The 19,756-nt window shown below is 52.9% G+C and overlaps 2 protein-coding genes and 1 non-coding gene across 3 annotated transcripts in view; 1 reads left to right on the top strand and 2 right to left on the bottom strand.

Annotated features, from left to right (window-relative positions):
• The window catches only part of LOC123233213 (heterogeneous nuclear ribonucleoprotein C-like), a 23,486-nt gene extending 4,951 nt beyond the window's left edge, over positions 1–18,535 (top strand). Inside the window, exons 2-8 of the mRNA XM_044659363.1 lie at positions 11,414–11,492; positions 16,407–16,457; positions 16,545–16,690; positions 16,782–16,895; positions 17,006–17,169; positions 17,673–17,743; positions 18,199–18,535. Coding sequence (XP_044515298.1) covers positions 11,414–11,492; positions 16,407–16,457; positions 16,545–16,690; positions 16,782–16,895; positions 17,006–17,169; positions 17,673–17,711 — 593 coding nt within the window. The 3' untranslated portion in view covers positions 17,712–17,743; positions 18,199–18,535. The remainder of the gene's footprint in view (positions 1–11,413; positions 11,493–16,406; positions 16,458–16,544; positions 16,691–16,781; positions 16,896–17,005; positions 17,170–17,672; positions 17,744–18,198) is intronic.
• On the bottom strand, positions 14,480–14,550 carry TRNAG-GCC. Its single transcript has one exon. It is a non-coding gene; the product is annotated as a tRNA-Gly (tRNA).
• A 576-nt stretch (positions 18,536–19,111) lies between the features above and the next one.
• The window catches only part of EXOSC6 (exosome component 6), a 5,714-nt gene continuing 5,069 nt past the window's right edge, over positions 19,112–19,756 (bottom strand). The window contains exon 2 of the mRNA XM_044659362.1: positions 19,112–19,748. Within this exon, the coding sequence (XP_044515297.1) occupies positions 19,305–19,748 (444 nt within the window). The 3' untranslated portion in view covers positions 19,112–19,304. The remainder of the gene's footprint in view (positions 19,749–19,756) is intronic.

Genomic DNA, 19,756 nt, shown 5'->3' with positions numbered 1-19,756 from the left:
CCCCTCCCCCCACCGCACCCCCTCCCCAAGCTCTCCTGGAACCCGTCGCCCCGCAGCGGCCTTTCCCCCAGGAAACCGAGGCCCGAGCGGGAGGAGACCCGGCGTCTGAGGAGGTCATTGCTGGGGTCTGGGCTGGGTGTGTGGGTGTGTGGGTGGGTGGGTGGGCAACCCCCCTCCCCCGACCTTCCCGTTCAGACTATTGCACCCGGGCCAGAGATTCCCGAGGTGACCTTGGCCAAATCCATAGTCCTCCTGAGCTCCAGCCTTGCCGTCTGTAAAACGGGCCTCCTCAGCTGCTGCTTAGTGTGTCGTCAGAAGGCCCCCAGACTCCCCTCCTCCCCTCCCCTGCCCCCTGCCCGCAGAGGGGCCAGGGACACCCCGATCCTGCAGGGAAGATGAGGCTCTCGAGACAATTGGAGGGCCTCTAGGGGAGAGACTGGGCTGGGGCAGTTGGCTCCCCGGGGGGGCCCCGGGGGCAGGGCCTGGGCTGGGCTAGGCTGGGGACTTGGCTGCGACACCTGCTCCTCGGGTAGGCGTGTCTGGAGAGGGGGCCTGGAGCACTTCCCGGCCGCATCCCTCGGGCCAAGTTTCCTTTGTTCCCCGGAGTTTGCAGTTGGTAGGGGGCCGCTGGCAGGCAGGAAGGCCTTTCTTTGGTTTCCCCTGGCTGTGCGCAGGCCGGCCTGGTGCCGCCCCTTGCTTCCCTCCGCCATCTCGTCTCCGTGTGCCCTCAGCAGCTTCGTCTGTAAAATGGGTGGGTTGGGCTCAGCTCTGGGCACTTGGCGGAAAGGACGGGAGCAGCTCGGGGCCTCTCGGGCCTTCTTCCTCCCCGCTCCCCCCACCCCGGGCTTCCTATTTGTAAGAAACCCCCCACTATGGACTGAGAACAGCAGCGGCCCACGAGAGAGTTCCCAGCGATGCCAGAGGTAATGCCTGCAGGACCTCAGGAGGCCGGCCTGGGAGCATGGTGGAGACTCCATCAGGTCACAGCGTGGTGGCCTCTGGGGCCTGGGCTTCTCCCCTTCTCCCTGGCTCTCCCCTCACTTTATCTCCACCACCCCAGCCTGGCTTGCAGCAGCCCAGCCCTTCCCGCCCTTCTGCTCTGAGCCAGTGCTTAGTCCATAGAGAGGATAAAGGTTTTAGGCCCTGGGAAGGATGACCCATGAGGAGCCCATAAGCCTGGTGGGGGGGAGCCCTTGGGCCTCCCGTTGTCCCTCCTCGAAGAAGTCTCAGGTGAGTGTCCTGCCGGGCCTCCCTGCTTCCCTGGAAGGGAGAGTCCCGGCACAGCCGAAAGGCCAGGCCTTCCTGGTGGGAAGTACTTCATCCCTCCTCCATTTGCTCCCTGCCCGGATGCTGGGCCTCGTTTGGAGGTGGTGCTCGTCCTTCTTCTGCCTCCTCTTTGTTCTTTCTTTACCTTCTTCCACAATGAAACGCCTGATGGACGTGCCCGGCCTCCTGGACTCCCCGCAGGCCTCAGTCTGGTGTCCTTGAGCCTTTGTAGGTTGGGATGAATGCTTTTCCTCCTTCCATAGCCTTACAATGAAAATGAATGGAGGAGAGAGACTATGGGACATGCCTTGTGTTCATCTAAAGAGAAATGGCCGACATTCCAGGTAGAGTTCTGGCTGGTGGTCGGCCCTCTGGACCCTGGCAGGAGCCCCTGCCTGGTGCTCACGTTGTTTTCCCCTTTATGGCAGGAGCCTTTAGCCCAGAGTCTGCAGACCCACAAGCTTTCAAGGGGTCTGTGAATAGAGTTGAAGAAAAAGATGCCACCTTCATGCTTCCTCATGGCTGCCTGAAACAGGCAGTACCTTTCATGAGGAGGGTCTTTAGGCTTTCCTAGCCTGCCAGAAGGGGGCCCCATGCCATACAAGGTCCCGGCTTCCTGCTCTGGGGCCCTTTTAAATGCTTTGCTGAAAGTTCTCTTCATCATTTCTGTCTTGCCCCCCTTTGTCCCTCCCTGTCACCTCTTCCCGCCGCACCGTCTCCTCCTAGGTAGGGGCAGGCCTATGGCGGGGCTGCCTGTCGCAGGGAGATAACCTTTTGGGCCCCTGCTGGAGAGGACTGGCCAGAGCCGCCGTGGGTAGCCCTCCGTAGAAGGGATTCGGCCACTACCCAACCAGTCCAGTGTGTTCAGCCTGCTCTAAACAGACATGTGTGGTTGTGGCCGTCAGGTTTGGAAGTTCACAGATAATGGACAAAACTCATGTGACTCTGAAGTGGCTCCTTGGAACCATCCCGCGTGAGGCACGGCGTAGGATAGGGCAGAGGCGCGTCTGCCATGACTCTGGCTGAGGTTTTTCTGTAGAGCAGATACGGGCCGGCCCTGGGGTGACGCGCACGGCCTCTTGGGGGTCAAGGGGGCTTCCTTCCACTTGGGGGAAGCTTGTTTGGGCCTGCCATCGCTCGGGTGTGGCCGGGCTCAGAGCACCCAGTGGCAGGTTGCAGGGCCGGCCCGTACGTGAATAAGGTTTTTTCAGGGTAATGATAGCTTTAGTCGGCAGCAGCCAAGTGGCACGGTGGAGAGATGCCAGGCCTGGCGTCAGGAGGGCTTCCTTAACTGGCTCCAGACTCCGTTCCCTTACCTGTAAAGTGAGGCAGGGGCTTAAACTTGAAGGTTCAGATGCCTTCCAGATCTTTCTTGTTTTAGGAACCCCTGCTTTCTGTCCAAATGACAATTCTAGGTCAGGGGCAAAGGCTAGGTGACTGGCACTAAGTGAATTATCCTGGGTCACACCGCTAGGAAGTATCTGAGTCTAGAGTAGAGGCCAGGACCTCCCTGGTCTAGCCTGGCCCTCGGGGCACTTTCCTCTCCCTCTAGATGAGGCAGCACCAGAGACCACACTCTGGTTCCCTCGGCAGGCAGCCTGGGAAGGGGAGGGAGCACAAGAAGCTGAAGTATCAGGGATGGCCTGGCACTGTTGTCCTTCAGGGGGGCCAATACAGCTTCCATGTCTTCTAAGGAAAACTGATATGGAATATGCTGGTTGTTGAAGAGGAATGAGGGAGGCTAGGCCTTTGATAAGAACGCTGGCAAAACAACAATAATAATAATAGCCCTTATAGAATTTTTTTTACCTTCCATCTTGGAATCAATACTAAGCATTGGTTCTAAGGTAGAAGAGGGTAGGGGCTAGGCAATGAGGGTTAAGTGACTCGCTCAGGGTCACATAACTAGGAAGTGTCTGAGGTCAGATTTGAACCCAGGACCTCCTGTTTCTGTGCCTGACTCAATCCACTGAGCCTCCCCTTATATAATGTTTTAGGGCTTGCAAAGCTCTTTACAAAGATCTCATTTGAGCCCTACAACAACCCTGAAAGATAGGTGCTGTGATTATATCCATTTTACAGATGAGGAAACCAAGGCAAACAGAGGTTAAGTGACTTGCCCAGGATCACATAGCTAGTGTTAGAGGCTGGACTTGAACTCTGGTCTTCCTAATTCCAGGTTCAATGTTATACCACCTAGATGCCTGAACTAAGCAACTCAGACAGAACTGAGAATCCAGCCACCTAGGTTATAATCCTGGCTCTGTTAATAACCTGCAGGGGGGCTTGGGCAAATCAGCATTCATTAAGCACCTACTGCATGCCTGGCACCATCCAAAGCTTTTGCAAAGATAGTCCCTGCTCTCAAGGGGCTTGTGATCTAACAACAAGCATACCTTTGTGCAAATGAGCTCTAGACGGCTAAAGGGGAGATACTTAATAGAGGGAGGGCACTAGAATGAAGAGGGGGTGGGAAAGACTTCCCGTGGGTCACTTCCCTTATTCATCAGAAGAGAATATGTCCAGGACTACCCACTTCACAGCTGAGGTATGGAAGTTTTTAGCCAAGTAGAAGGCACTTTGCCAGTGCAAGTTGGCATAATTACCCATTAAGGGAGAATAAAGAAAGGACTTTCATTCTCCAGGAGGAACAGAAACCCAGCTTATTCCCAGCATCTCTTGCCCTCTGACCGCCACACCTCTCATGTCAGTGAGATGGCTGGTGGAAAAGTGTTGGAGCCTGAATTTAACCATTGAACTTTGAGAGCCAGCAGAGGAAAGATGGAATGATGACGGCATGAGGAACAGAACTCTATAAGGCCATTTGTAAAAGAAGCAATGTTAAGAGTGGGCAGAAGCCACCAGATAGGAGAAGGTCCTCCAAGACAGGTCAGAGCTGGGCAGGCAGGAAGCTTTCTTTAGTTACAGCTCAACTAGCTCTAAGAGCCCAGTGGAGGAAGGAAGGCCAGCCGCACACAGAAGAGGGACATGGCCCAGAAATGTTGGCAGATCAGGCTTCTCAGTTAGAATCAGTGGCTTTCTCATCCAGGCAGATACACGAGGTCAGAGGGGAGAAGCCGCTTTCAAAGGAGCCAAAACCCATCAGCAGCCACCTGAAAGAGCAGCCTCGCTCACTCTCCCAAGAGAATTCCCCACAAATTGTCAGAGGATAAAAGATGAAAGTAAGGCCTGGAGAAGCTGTGGGAAGTCTTGGCCCACCTGTTCTGGAAAATAATTTGAAATGATGTGAGAAAAGGTTCTAAATGGTGCCTTTCCTTGGGTCCTTGATTCCCACATTGGGGCCACCTCTCGAGGCAGCTAAAGTCCGGATGAATTCATGCATGTTCAGAGCAGCACTTCTAGGGTCGTAAAAAACTAGAAGCAATGTGAGTACCAACCAGTTGGAGAATAATGGAATAAATGGTGGATTTGGGAATTGAGATGAGAGCTAATTTTCTCAGACTAGAAGTTACGGAACAGTTGTTCATCTACATTGGTAGTGGGAGTTTCTTAACTGCCCTGGGGAAATTGCAGATTCCCCTCTTTCCCTCCCCCCAAAACAACCCTATAGCAAACACCAAGTTATAAGTGTAGCCTGGTTGCTGACTTCTTTTCTAGTCTCAGGGCTCGTGCCTCTCTGCATCTCCTATTGATGTTCACACTTAAAGGTCAGGGCCCCCTAGAAGGGAGACTGCTACTTTGGGCTCTAGGGCTAACCTTAGGAGTAGCCATCCTCTGGACGGATGTTTGGTCCTGAGTCCCCATCAGTGTGTGCATACAAGGGATTCAGAGAAACATGGAAAAGACTCTGAAGTAAGTGGAGCTGGGAGAAGTGACCACAGCCATAGCAAGGAATGGGAGCTGAGCTCTGAGTGATTGTAATGCCCGGGCATGGTCCCAAGGAGAAGGGACCAAATGGCCTCCTTTCTGTTAGTGGAGAGGTAGAGAACACCTGGGGGAGTGGGGGAAGAGTATATTGGAAAATGATGGATGTGAAAACAAAAGCCTTCTGGGAAAATTTTTTTTTAAAATAAAGTATCTAAGAAGTCATCCTTTTTTTAGACTTCCGTAGAGGAGAGACCTCTCACCCCACAAGGCAGCCTGTTCTACTTGCGATTACCCCCAATCTAAGACATTTCCATTCTTGGCCACCCCTGGGCTATCTGATCCAAACAGAATGGGTCTTTAGATCCCTCCTCCCCATTCTGGTCCTTCAGATATTTGAAGGGGGAGGGGAGGGGAGGGGAGTGGGAGCAGAGAAGGTTTTGGATTATCCCATTAATGGAATAAATCAAACTCACAAGAAAGGGTGAATTTGGAGTAGGTGAGCTCTGAAGACCTCAATCAGTCACGCTTCTTTTTAAGTCCTCTTTGCAGAAATCTTTTTATTTTATTTGTATATCATTCTTCTGGTTCAAATGAAACCACATAACATGGATCTTATTTTACTTCAAAAGCACAAGATCTCTCTAATGGTCCCTCAAGGAGGGAAAAAGAATTGGAGCTCAACTCTTTGGGAACTATTGGAGATGATTCTTCAAAAGCAGTGCCATGAGGAAACTGAGGCAGTGAAGAAAGCTGATCCTGAAGAACGATTTGAGCTTCAATTCTATTTGAAGCTAGTGAGAGCCCCGTCTCTGCAAAGGCTGCTGCTGGCACAGGATTAAGGAAAGGATGCTTCAGAGACAGCCTTGACTTCATGACCATCTCTTCAGAAGATATACTGCCAGTCTGAAATTGTTACTCCTTCCCTGAGTTCAAGGGTCAGCTCAGACTTCAGCTCGGCCAATTATTCAAAATCTTTCAGTGGCTTTGGGAGTCATGAAGACAGGATTCCCTTGAATTAGATTTCTATTTTATAGGTCCTAAGACAGACACAGGAGAATTTTCCTGACTCCCGAAAGTTTCTACCAGCACAATTCTTAATTTGTCTTTATTGAAGAAGGCAGTGTACATTTTTTAAAAACCTTTATCTTCCATCTTAGAATCAATACTAAGTATCAGTTGCAAGGCAGAAGAGCAGTAAGGGCTATGCAATGGGGTTTAGTGACTTGACCAGGGTCACACAGCTAGTTTGAGGCCACATTTGAATCCAGGACCTCCCATCTCTAGGCCTGGCTCTCATTCACTGAGCTACCTAGCTGCCACCCCACCACCACTACCACCACCCAAGGCAGTGTTCATTACTAGTCAGTGTTGAAAGACCTCCTTCAAGGAGATATATTTCACTCGCATGAGTGCTGCCTCCATCAAAGATAGCAACTCCTTCCCTATCTGAACCACTGGTCTTGAGTTTCAGTGGCTGAAAAATTAATCATCCAACAGCCAAGCTGGTTCTCTCATTCTTTCCCCATTGGTTCATTCCTTGGCCAGATGTCATTTGAACGGTAAAAGCTGTGCCAAATCATTATTAGGTCAGATTTGGAAGGTAGTGTTCCCTAGACAACTTGATTTCTCTCCAGGGTTAAGTTCAAGAGCTTCTGTGACTATGAAAAAGTATATTGGAAAAAGACTTGCCTTCTCAAGCCACAAAAGAAGATCCAAGACAGAGTTGGAATTCCAGGGAAGATGGGAGGACTAGTTGGTGTAATCCTGGATTTGAAAGGAAGGCAGAGGAGATGTCCATCCTCAATAAAGAGGCTGCCCAAAGTCAGATAATGAGGCTTCCTGTCTCTCCAGATTGCTTAGTCATCTCAATATGCTTCTCACGGACATCATGTTCATTCCATCCCCCTCAGGTGGATCTGGGCTATCTCTGCTCATCTTTGCATCCCTGGTGTGGAGTAGGGGCCTAATAAAATGCTTGTTGGTGATCGACTACCTAAACATGGGCTTCTTAGAGCTGCTGAAAGGACCTTCCATTAGATTGCTCAAAAAACTCACCAAAAAAGGAAACTGAAGAATTCAGCTGGCTTTTAGTTCTATATTCTGATTTTCATTAGTACTACTCTGAGACCTTTTAATTTGGTCCTGAGCTTGTAAGATGGTCTACTTGTTTATGTTTGTCCCAAAGAAAATATGTGCCTTGGAGTCAGAAGATCTGGCTTTGAGTCTGGACTCAGGCACTAATGAGCTGTGAATCTGAGCCTCAGTGAGCTCATGCATTTAATGAGGGGATTGAACTAGATCACTTCCAACTTTAACCCTATGACTGAGCCTCAGAGTTTGGGAGCAAGATGAATCTGGCCAGCCCCTTTTTATGCCTTCAATTACATTTAGTAGAACAAACATTGATTTGTTTGATGCTTCCTCTTTGCAAGCTGCATGACTAGGCATTAGACAAAGACAGGCAAAACAATCTTGGTTGTCAAGGACCTTACCTGTTATTGAGGGGATACAATGTGCATATGGGCAAGTAAATGAAGATAATTTGATAAAGAAGAGGGGCTGAAAAGGATCAAAGAGGCTTACTAGAAGGTGAAGCCACCTGAGTGGAATTTTGGAAGGAGGGAATGGGATAAAAGTCTTGCATTCTATACTAATTCAATTTGACAGCCTCTAAGTGCAAGCCACTGAGGAGAGGCTAGGGATGGAACATTGACTGTGGTCCTTTGGGCTGGAGTCTATGTGATGTGTGTAAGCCAAGCTGGCCAGGGAGGTGAGAACAATTGTAGAGGAGAGATGCACCAGTTTGGTTAGTATTTCATCTTAAAAAGAGTAGGGAGCCATTGAATATTGATGAGCTCCAGATTTGAGTGTTGTGGGAAAAACATTCTAAAGTTTGTAGCAGAGTCATATCCCATGAATGGAAGGCTCAAAACTCTGTTCTTGTGCAGAGGTAGGAAAATCTTTATTTGAAGAAGAGGTTAAGGCAGTGAAATAATCTCGAGGCTGATGGAGTAGCCCCAGAGGTGGATCAGGGTTTGCATATTTTTGAATAGTCTACCTCTGGGTTCTTTGGGGGTGTTCCAGGCAGAGAAGTCTCATTATCTCCCTGGAATGCCCTTTATCTCAGTGTGAAACATAGGTGATAAGTACATAGAGTGTAAGACCAAATTAGCACTCATCATGATGGAAGTAGGCAGTGATAGAAGCCCACCTCCACCATGAGAAGTGTTAATTTGGACATTCTGTTGAGCCTGGAGTCTGAGACACTAATTGTAATGCCTCTGTGAGAGGCCCCAAAGGGCTAAATGGCCATGCGATGGTCAGGAGACAGAAAAAAGGAGAGAGATTGGAGGCTGGAAGGGCTAGGAGCTCAGCAGTGCAATAGGGGCCTCTGGTCTCCTCTCTAGTGTCATAGCTGAGGGATGATGGTAGAGGGTTCCCCAGAAGGGGGAAGTCCACCCTCTATCACCTGTCTCTGTTTCAGCACCAAATCTGACCCTGTTGGTTGTCTGGTGCAGGGGGTGCTTTGAGGTGAAGGCTGGGGAGGGCTGCTCCTATCTTGGGAGTTGCCAAGGGCCCTTCCTTGGGCCCTTTGAGTCCCCCTGGCCTGAACTTTCTCCCTTTTGGAGTTCTCCATCTGGTAAGCTCTGTTTGCCCAATTGAATCTTATGTTAGTGGTTGGAAATTGAGTGGCTTGACTCCCTGCTGTATTGCTAATTCCTCGAGGAGAGGAACTCTTGCACTTGGTAACTATGTTAGTGGATCTGGGGTGCTTTATACCCCCCCAGAGAAGGCTTCACACCACCCTGACACTCAGTCAAATGCCTTCTTACAGGCCATCTCCTTAGGTTCAGCTGGACTTCAGGATGGGACTCGACCTCCTGTCCTCCCTCAGCCTTTACTTGGTTCCAACAATAATTTGAGATTAGGGTGTCCTTTTCTCAACATGTCCCAGACTGCCTTCCTCCTTCTTGCAAACCTGCCCCTTTTTTTCTGTAGGAAATATCACCTAGATCTGTGTTGGTGAACCTACGGCACATGTGCCTGAGTGTGCCGGAGCTACCCCTCCCCCTCTCCACACACACCTGAGGGCATTTTTCACATGACCTGCCTTCTGCCCAGCAGCCCAATGGGAGCACTTCCTCCCTCCTCTGTCTGGGGTAAGGCAGGGGTGCCCATGTGGCTTGAGGGTAGCAGTCTGGGCATTCAGTTTCTAAAAGGTTTGCCATTGCTAGCCTAGAGTCTCCCTGAGCTCTCTTCATTCACACAACCACCAGAATGCCCTTCTCAGTGACCGTTACAACTTCCCAGCACTGCCAGCATTCTCCTTGTCCCTCCATGCCCAGCTCCAGGCTGTGCCCCAGGCCTGCAATGTGCTCTCCTTGCCTCCTCCTGACCCTGATGGCTCCCTTCCTCCTCAGATCACTCCTCTTCCATCTGAGCTTACCTTCCACTTATACTGTGTAGGTCTTGTATGTAAGACTTTTTGCACATCTTCTCCAGTAGAATGTGAACTTCTTAGGGGGCAAAGAAAGAATGTCTTTGGTTCTTTGTATCCCCAGTGTTTAGGAATGCATCTCCCACATAGTAAGTGCTTACTATTTAATTGATAATTGTTGAATGATTGGCTGGGGGGGGAGGAGGGTATTTTTTCTTTACCTCATGATCAGTTTACATCATGCTAATAAGCCTATTTTTTGTCTGTTAAAATAATTCTTGCTATGACTTCAATTAGTTAAAGTGGTTTTCAGTATAAAATAAACTAGTAGAGAAAACTGAAGTCAGAAGTTCATATCACAACTCAGACCAGAAAAGGAGATAAAGGACCCATGTGTATATACATTTCTAGCAGCTCTTTGTGGTGGCAAAGAATTGGACATTGAGAGGATGTTCATTTAATTGGGGAATGGCTGATCAGGTCTTGGGATACGAACGTGATAGAATAATACTATTGCACTGTAAGAAATGAAGAAGGGGTTAGTTTCCTGAGAAACCTGGGAAGACTTGTGTGAACTAATGCCGAGTCAAATGACCAGAACCAAGAAAATAATATTGTAAAGATAAGATAACTTTAAAAGATGTAGGAATTCTCATGACCAACGAATGACCAACCACAAGTTCAGAGGACTCCTAGTGAAAGGTGCTGCCACCTTCTGACCAAGCTGACAGGCTCAGGACAGACCAAAGCATGTTGGGGTGGAAGAAAATGGATAATGTGGTGATGTGATTTTCTTTATCATATATTTTTGTAACTGTTTTTGTTTGCTTTGTTTTCTCAATGGATGAGGAAGGTGGAGGTGAGAGAGAGAGAATTTGGAACTAAAAATAAAATTGAATTAAAATGAAGATAACAACTCTGACACTAAATTGTGTGACAAGTCACTGCATCTTTTTATCTCTGTTTCCCATCTGTAAAACGAAGGGGTTGAATTAGAGAATCTAAAGCTATTGAAGATCTCTACCCTAAACAGATTTTTTTTTAATCCAACTGTCAGTTTGTTGATTTTTTTTTTTTTTCAGTAAAAACCAGGAAGAGAATTTAAAAACAGGCCCTCATAATCCCTTTTAATTTTTCTTTTGACTCTTTCCCTGAGAAACCTAAGCTCCAGTGCTGGGCAGGTCTGCACTTCTGGAACTCAACTGTGAGGTCTTAATGCTTCTAGGACTGGACCTCATGCCTGCCCTGAGCAGGAGGACCATGAGCCAGTGGCAGGTGGTTACCTCTCCAGTACATCTGTGATCTGTGAGGTTTCAGGCCCTGTTTTGCTTACCCCCAGGAGCTGCTTGGAGAGGGATTGGGGCTGGGATATGTCCCTGTTGCTTATAGGTCTCCTTCAGCCCCACAGAATACTGGAGGGAGCAGCTCCTTAGACTTTCTCACATTGTAGCCTTTGCACTGAGATTCTTTTTCCTGGAGTAGAGAAGGCCCTGATGGTGCTTCTCAGTTGCCTCTTGGTTCCAGGGCCTGGGAGAGGAGATATGCAGATCACTGACCTGAGGTTGGAGAGGAAACACCATTTGTTTTTCATAGAGATTTTCTTTTTTGAAACTAAGCTTTTCCAGGAGGGCCAGTTAAAGCAGTTCTCAGGTTCAGACCTCATAATGTAAAAGTTCTTTTGATTTGGGGAGGCTCTGATCCCTGGTCCCCAAAGGGGACACATATATAGGGATGCAACACAGCTTTGAGTTGAAGCCTCTAACTGCCTCTGACATCTTTGTGAATTTTTAAAATTTTAGGCTCTCTGCTCAGCTCCCCCCCCCCCAGCATGCTTTCTCACACTTCTGATGGCTTTCTCTCCCTCCTTTTCTTTCTTTCTAGATTTAGACATGGCCAGAGACCCCAAGGGGAGCCGGGCCCGGCCTGGCCAGAAGCGACAGCACAGCGCTACCCTCTATCAGTGAGTCTCCTTTAGAGCTTTGGGGGCAGCTGGCTGAGGGGCCCAAGGAGAGTGGGGGGGCAAGGTTCCATGGTGTCTGGGGTCCATAACTTGTGCCAGCCAGGGGCCCATAGGCTCTTCACTCTAGTTGGTTTTCCCAGGCCAGAATCCCCTGGTGCTGATGGCTGCTGACCCCACACAAAGCACGGTTCGCCACCACTCCCTGTAGGTCACCCAAAGGAACATATGCTGGCCAGGGTAGGGATGTGGAGCTTTGGGGGAACCACCTGGGAACATTCCTAAATGGGAATTTGGGGACTGATGCTTTTGAAGCCTTAGCTGTGGCTAGATGCACAAAGCCAGCCAGGCTTTCCCCTCCGAGACCAGGACGTGGCTCCTGGTCTCAGCTCTCCCATTGTTCCCAACACTTGATTTAGCCTATCCTAGGAGGGTGAGTAGAGGCATCCCCCACACCAGCCACCTGTGGTATCGAGGAGTCTGCTTGGTTCTTTCATCTTCATTAGATTTGGGATTGAGAGTTGAGAAATCTTTATCCTGATAGGAAAACAGATGGATGACCCTGAACCCAGCATGAAATGAGGGCAGGCTCCTCTGAATGGGGAGGGGAAGGGAAGGGAATGGAGAAAATACCAAAGGACATGAGAATGTTCTTCTAAGGGACACTGGGGTTGAGATCACAGCCAGGGAACCCAGGATCCCCAGTTGACACTGGTCATTCCGCCATGAGTGTCCAGCCTCATGGAGCTAATTGCTTGTTGCCATGGGGATAGCCCAGGAGTGCTTTGGGCCAGATGGGCAAAGATGTGCTTTCTTTTTCATAATCTCTTCTGTTGGCAGCTCCCTTTTTCTTGGTCAGTGATGGGAGCCAGCTCTGACCCATTAGATCTGGACACCTTCTGTCATTGATCCTGTTCTTGGTGTCATCCAAAAAGCTGCTCAGTGGAGTGCTACTGTCTGCCATTCTTTATTGTCTTCTCATCATTTCCATCTGCCTTCCTTCTGGCCACCCTTCCTTAGAGATGCTGACTTCTGAGGGCTGTTGGCTTTAATGGTCATGGGTGCCCCGTGGGCAGGATTGTCAGGGAGAGGCAATTCTAGAAACTAAGGGATAGAGAATGAAGGCGATTGTGAAGATTTACCAAACAGATGCTCTAGAATTTGTGATGATGGGGGTCTGCTGCTCATGGTTAGGAGGGGTGAGATCTCTGCAGGCAGAGGTCATAGAGGCCTCATTCATTCCACCACCATTTATTAAGTACCTAGTGGTTAAAGGGCATTATATGGATCATGGGAAGAGATTCAAAGTTCACATAAATTGCCCTTATGGGTCGTACAGTCTTTACCAAAGTAGGATTAAAGGAGGAAATGGGATGACTTAAGGGTCAGTGAAAGATTTAGCTGAGATGATCTTATTGTCTATTCATTTATCTATATATCTCTCTTTCTCCTTTATTCCTTTCCTCTTCTTTTCCCTTTCTGGCAAATCAAGTCTCCCTGCTGTAGATGAGGTTCAGAAGTTTGAAGAATAGCATCAACATTTATCTAAATCAGATCCAGTTTCTAGGCTGACATCAGAGATGTGCTAATCCAAATATATATAGCCTGTGTGATGAATTTGAATCCAGACCTCTAATAGATCAAGAACTGAGCCATTACCTGAATGATAGCTGTAGCTGCTGATTGATGTCCAAATTTAATTACCATCTCCATGATGATAATTCTCCAATTGACATCTCCTGCCCCAATCTCTCTGCTGACCTCGATTCTCTCATCTCTCTACCTCTCAGATATTCAAACAGATGTTCAGTAGACATCTTCGATTCAGCATGTCCAAAACAGAGCCCATCTTTCCCCCTAAACTCTCTACCACCCTCCTGCCTTCCCTATTCCCATAGAGAGCAACATCCTCAGGCTCACAACCCAGGGTTCATCCTGGATTCCTCACTATCAGCCCCCATATCCAAGCTCCTGGCAAGACAGCATCCCCTGAATATGCCCTGTTTTCTCCTGACATTGCCACCACCCCTAGTGCAGGCTCTGGTCTCTTCATGCCCACTGGGGTGGCAGAGTGTTTGTCTCATTTCTCATCCATTCCAGTCCATCCTCCAGTCACCAGAGGACTTTTCTGAAAGTGCAGGAATGCTCACAGCACCGCCCCCACAACCCCCTTACTCAGAAAGCTTCAGGGGCTCCCTCTCATTCTAGGATCCTATACAAAACCCTTTGGTTATCAAAGCCCTTCATAAGATAGCCCTCTCTTTTCTAAGCTTCTTAGATTTTTTTCCTGGCACTAGCTCTTGTGTACAGTAACACTTGGCCTCCTTGCTGTTCCTCCCACAAGACTCTACCCCTTGGCTCTGAGCGTTTTCTATGATTTCTTCCCAAAAGGACCCCTCTTCCCCCTCCTCACTTCCTTGGCTTCCTCAGAAAGTCTTTCTCAGCCCCTCTTAATTCTAGTGCCTTCTCTTGTTTTATCATTTCCTATTTTTCCTGCCTGTAGTTTGTATAGGTTTGCTTTGCTTGTTGCTTGTTAGGCTGGGAGGTCCTTGAGGGCAGGTGCTGTCTTTTGGCTCTTTGTGCCCCCAGGGCTTGGCAGAGGGCCTGGCACATAGAAGGCACTTTAAATGTTGATTGCCAGCAATACAGAATCCTTGGTCAGAATGTCTATTCTTCTTTTCTAATTTTCTGTTTGCTATGCTACTCTCCTGGGCTGAGGAGGGAAAAGTAGGAACTTGGGGTGAGGGGTGTCCTGCCCATCAGCCCTCTGAGAAATCCCAAGGGGAAATCCTAGAGGTTCCTGGCCTAGAGGAGGCATTGCTGCCTTTGTTCCTGCTTTGGACATTCCCCTCTTTCTTGGCCTTTGAAGCTGGTATGATTCTGAGCTTGGCTCCTTTCCCTAAAATCCACCCTTTTCTCTAGGGGACAAATTTAAGAAGACACTAAATTTAGAATGGAGTGAAGGAAAGAACCTAAAAAATTCTAGCTCCTGCATTGGCCGGGAATCGAACCCGGGCCTCCCGCGTGGCAGGCGAGAATTCTACCACTGAACCACCAATGCTCCAGCTGTGGAGGCACTTCCTCCTGGCTGCCCAAGTAGTGAGGCTGAGGTTCCTGGTGCACGTGTGGCAACAGCTGGAGCTGCCCTCATGGGGGCAGTAGAAGGGGAGCGAAAGAGAGGAGGGGCCCGGGAAGGCCGGGCCCATGTACTGCTGAGCTCCAGCCCAGCCGGCTTCTGCTGTCCCAGCAGGCTCCTCCCTGGTCACTTCTTTCTAGGCCTCCATCATTCCTCCCCCTCCTCCTGCTGGCCTACCAGAATCAGGGAGATGGTCATTTGAGATGCTTCTATTGGTTTCCTTTAAAAAAACTTCTCTGTGTTTTCCTTCTTAAAAGCCTGCCCTGCCCCAGTTCCTGGAGGAAGTGGGGTCATTGGGGCTCCCTGAGCCCCCCTTGGCCGATGCAGCTATTGACACGAGGCCCCTCTCCTCTCTGCTCCCATTTCTTTAACTGATTGCGCCCTAAAAAGCAGCCTTCAGGCGCTGGGGGTGTACCTTCGTCTGCTCTGCAGGCCAAGCCCAGCAGCCCTGGCTAGACGGGGGCCATCTTGAGGGTCCCCATCAGAGGAGACGCCCTCATGTTCTGGGGATTCTCCAGCCTCCCGGGCTCTTCCTGCTCTGATTCCATTGTTTCCACTCAGCGGCTCTCCCGCTTCTCTGGATTCTTCCTGTGCTGGCGCTCCAGCGGGGCTGCGGAGCACGTCGTGACTCCTGTCTTGGCGAGAGAAGGGAAAGGCTGCGGCCTCCTTGTGGGCTTGTTCTGGGACGGACGGAGCGGCCTCCTCGGGCCGGGCATCCGAGCAAATAGCGCTGCTCGCTCGCCTGCTTCCCTCCCTTCCCGGCTGGGGCCCAGCATCGCTTCTTCTACAGGAAGACTCTGGAACCCCAGATGGCCTTACGGGCCACTTCAGAAAGTGGACAGAGAGCCAGGAGGTCCTCGCTGTGTGACCCTGGGCAAGTCATTTATCCCCTATGGCCCAGCCCTTATCATTCTGCCAGTTAGGAGTGAGGGAGAAGGTGAGGGTTCAAAACCAGGAGCCTTTGCGCTCTGCTCCCAGCGAGGGATGGGGCCTCCTCTCGGGCCTCCATCCTTCAGGCCTCCTCTCGGGCCTTCTGCTCGCCTCCCGTTGCTCTTCAGACCGCGCTGTTAGCTCTTGTTCGCTTAGCAGCTGGCAGTGGAATGTCCGCACAGACGCTCGCCGCACTGAAGGTGGCTGCTTTTTCCTAAGGAATCGTCCCTTTTCCAGCTTCTCCCTCTTAAGTGTTGGAGTTCTCGGCTCCGTCCTTTCCTCCCGGCCTCGCTCTTCCTCTGCTTTCTTCACTCTTTCCTGAAGATTTTCCCGTTTTCTTTATAATCCACACTTGACCGTCTCGGTCACTCTTGCCAGTCGGCGCCGTCCGTGGCGGATGTTCAGACGGTTCTCGGCTAGTGTGCGGCGGATTCCAGACCTTCTTGGCCTCCTCCCGAGCGCGCCTCGGCCCTTAGCTCGGGCCGCCGCGTGCACCTCCGGGGGAGCCTCGGCCTTGGCCGGCCCAGGGAGGTGACCCTGCCTAGGACAGGGACCTCTGTCCAGTCTGGGCTTCCGTCAGTGCCGCCTCGCTGTCCTCGTTCTCTGGGAAGTGAGTCTTGGCCTGGCGGCCTCCCCGGCCTGACCTTGGAAGACCCGGAAGCGAGCAGGAGCTCAGAGGAGGAGGACACGGCGGGAGGCCAGACGTGGGAGAGCCGAGAAGCCGGCGACGTCCCGGGGAGCCTGGGGGGGCGTCCGGGCAGGGGTCACGCGAGGAGGCCTCCGCCCGGCTGCGTGCCTCGGTTTCCCCCGGGTGCCCCTGCTGACGCGTGTCTGGTCTATTTCCTCTGCAGCAGTAACTGTGACCTGAACTATGAGCTGTATCGGGAAGACTTCCCCTACAGGTGGGTCCTCCCCCCCCCAGGGCCCCAGGCCGCGAGGCGGCAGCCAGGCCCGGACCCCGCCCAGGGAGCCCCCGCTCTGTCTTGCAGGGTCTACGAGTACCAGAGGATCCCCCCCCTCATCAACCGAGCGCCCGTCAAGAGCCGGCGCACCCACATGGGCACGGGGGGCAAGAGCGGCCTCAACCCCCACGTGCCCCCGCGGAGCAGCAACCCGCCCCCCGTCCGGACAAAGTGTAAGTGGGGCCCGGGGGGGCCCTGAGCGTCCGGCCCCCCCCCCGGCCCAGCCCCTTCTGAGCCGGAGCCGTGTTGTGCCTCTGCCCGCAGTGAGAGCCGAGGAGCTGCACTCCATCAAGGGGGAGCTGAGCCAGATCAAAGCCCAGGTGGACAGCCTGCTCGAGAGCCTGGAGCGCATGGACCAGCGGCGAGACCGGCTGGGAGGTAAGGAGGCCCCCTGCCTGCCGGGCTTGGGGTTCTGCTTCCCCGGCTTTGGGGGCCCCGCGGGGGGCGGGTGGAGGCCCGGCCTCCTCAAAGGTGGCGCCGCCCTGCAGGGCCCCAAGACGGCGAGAAGAAGGCGGCCTCCGCCAGCGGGGCGTCCTCGAGTGCCGCGACCGAGGCCCATCGGGAGCCCAGGGGCCAGGAGAGCCCAGAGCCCAGAGCCCGCAACAGGAGGGACGCCGACAGCGCCGAGGAGAGCACGGACACGGAGGAGGCGGTGAGGCTCTGGGCCCTTGGAGGCTCTCCCAGTGTCCCCGCCATCCCTGCCCGGGGTGGGAGGCTCCACCTGGAAGCCGAGGCCAGAGGAAGCGAAGGGGTGATGAGCCCTCCGAGGCCCTTGTTGGATTTTAAAGCAAGGACGGTTTAGAATGAGCCAAGCCCGGGGGGTCTCCCGTTACAGGCCCGATGCCATGGCGGGGACTGGGGGGGGGGGGTGTCAAAGCCAGGCCTGGAAAGGCATCTGCAGAGAGCCGGCCTGCCCTTCCTCCCAGCCACTCTGGGGATGAACTGAACTGGGGTGCCCTCCCTTTGGCCCAGCCCCTCACCTCTTCCGGGCTCCTCGTGACCCCTTGCCTGGGACCCCGGCGGGGCAGCTCATCTCTGCAGAGCTCTGCGCCGGGTCTGGAGAGATGCCAGGAAGGCCCACCTCGGCCCGGCTCTTCTCGTTGGGCTCTAACTAGCTCCTCCCCAGACAGCCGAATGACCTTTTTCCCTTTACAGATGAAAAACCACACATCGGACCCTGAAGGGAGCCAGTAGACGCCCCGGGACCCCTCCTATGGCCTCCCCAGGTCAGATCCTTTTCTTTTCTCGTGTTTGTATTTCTTGGCGGCCTCCCAGCCAGTGCCACGTGTGACCTGCCGTCCAGTCTCCCTGCTGTTACAGTAGAACTGATATTCTTCGGCCAACCTTGTCCACTCCTTGACCAAGGGAGCCAGCTGGGTGTCCTCCGTCCTCTACAGAAGCCCGAGGTGCAGACCTAGAGTCTGGATCTGGGGAGTGAGCCGAGGCCAGGAGCCCCCATACCTGTGCTGTCCCCCCACCCCGTGAGATCCCCTTGGTAGCGAGGCTCGGCAGGAGGGCATTGGGGAGGCGTCCGGGCAGGGCTCATCCCTCATTACTCCTCCCTGAGATGCTCCAGGACGGTTTTCAGGCCTCACCACTCCTAGGACCCCCGTCCCCTCCTGGGGCATCATTCCTCCACCCTCCCAGGCCCGAAGGTCACCCAGGTTTCCCCTCTTTCCAGGATCCGCGGCTTCCATGTTTGCACTACTAGCCCTCCTGTGAGCCCCTCCCTCCCAGCCCCTGCAGGATTCCGGCCCACAGTGGTGCGTGCATGGGCGGCGGTTCTGGTGGACGCTTCTGCTCTGTAGAGGCTGCAGGCAGGCCCTTGGTCGCCGTCCCGTTCTCCCCGCTCTCCCCCGCCCCCTGCTGCCCTTTCAGACAGGTGTAGTTCCTTCTTATGTCCAGTTTCTAGCTGTCTTCTTGCTGGTATGATACTGTGTCTGTATTTCAAATCTGCTCTGGAAGTGTGTTGTGTTGAAAGGAAAAAATTAAAGTTTGTATTTCTTTTCTCTGGTTAACTGCGTCTGGGGCTGAGTCCTCCGCCTCCCCTCCAGCTCTGCCTGGGGCCCCCTGGCAGAAGGGAGAACCCCCACAGCCCTAGAACTGGGAGAGAACATCTGGTGAAGCCCAGTGGGGGGAGGGGGGTCTCCCCAGAAAGAGGCCAAATATAAGTTTTTGGTGAGTGACACCCTGGTGGGAGCCCTTCCCCTCCCCCATAGGGCTGCTCCCGTTCAAATGGTGCCAACCTTGGCTCTCCTTTGGCTGAAGGCCTTCACACCAGGCCCCGGAACCCCACAAAACGCTGCCTCCTGGCCTGGTCTGTGGTCAGAGAATAAAGGAAGCTGCTCCCTCTGCTGGCCTGTGAACCCAGCCTGCTGCACCGGTTAGGTGGGCCTAACATCCTGCCTGCTCTTTCTAGCTGCCTCAGGAGGGCTAGTTCCTCCTCTGCTGGGGCTCCGGTTACCTACAGCATCCCCAGCACACCGCAGGGATCCCTTCGTCCCTCAGACAGACTCGGGAACAAGCACCCAAATGGGGCGAGAAGGCTGATAACCCGAAGGGGGGGGGGGTCCCACAGGCGCCCAGACATCCTCTGCCGGAAGGTACCAAAGGGTGTTTTAATGAACATATAAAAAGAAATGGCTCAGTGAGGGATCCCAGTGCAACCTCGTCCCTTCCCCGTGCTCAGTCTTTTCCCACGACCCCCAAGTCCCCCAGTCAGTGAGTGTGCCCAGGTCCGGAGGCTGAAGAGGATGGCTGTGGTGGGTCTGGCCCCGGCTCCCGTGCTCAGACCCCAGAGTCCGCGTTGGTGGCCGTGGTGGCCAAAGTCTCGGGGTCCGTAGCTCCCGTGGCTCCCCGCCCGCGGCGGCGGGCTGCCTTAAGCAGGCACTGCTGCAGCACGGGGTAGAGCCGCTGGCAGCCCTCGAGGCCCAGACGCACAGCGTCGGCCCAGCAGTCGGCCGCGCTGGCCTCGCCGCTGCCCAGCAGGCCAGCTACCTGGTTGAGCACCGGCATGAGCGCCACGGTGAGGCGGGCGGCGGCGCGCTCCTCCTCGCGGCGCGTAGGGTCCAGCAGCCAGGCGGCGGGCGGCTCGGGCCCGCGGCTCAGCGCGCAGCCCACCACTAGGTCGTACATCTCGATGCCCGCGTCCGCCAGCGCGAGCGAGGCGGCCGTGAGAGCCGCGGCCAGGGCCGAGCCGCCGTCCTCCAGCAGCAGCGCTGACAGCTCGAGCTGCGCGC

This window comes from Gracilinanus agilis, chromosome 2, assembly GCF_016433145.1.
Source record: "Gracilinanus agilis isolate LMUSP501 chromosome 2, AgileGrace, whole genome shotgun sequence".
Classification (NCBI taxonomy): Eukaryota; Metazoa; Chordata; class Mammalia; order Didelphimorphia; family Didelphidae; genus Gracilinanus; species Gracilinanus agilis.
This window is presented reverse-complemented; position numbering and strand designations above follow the sequence as displayed.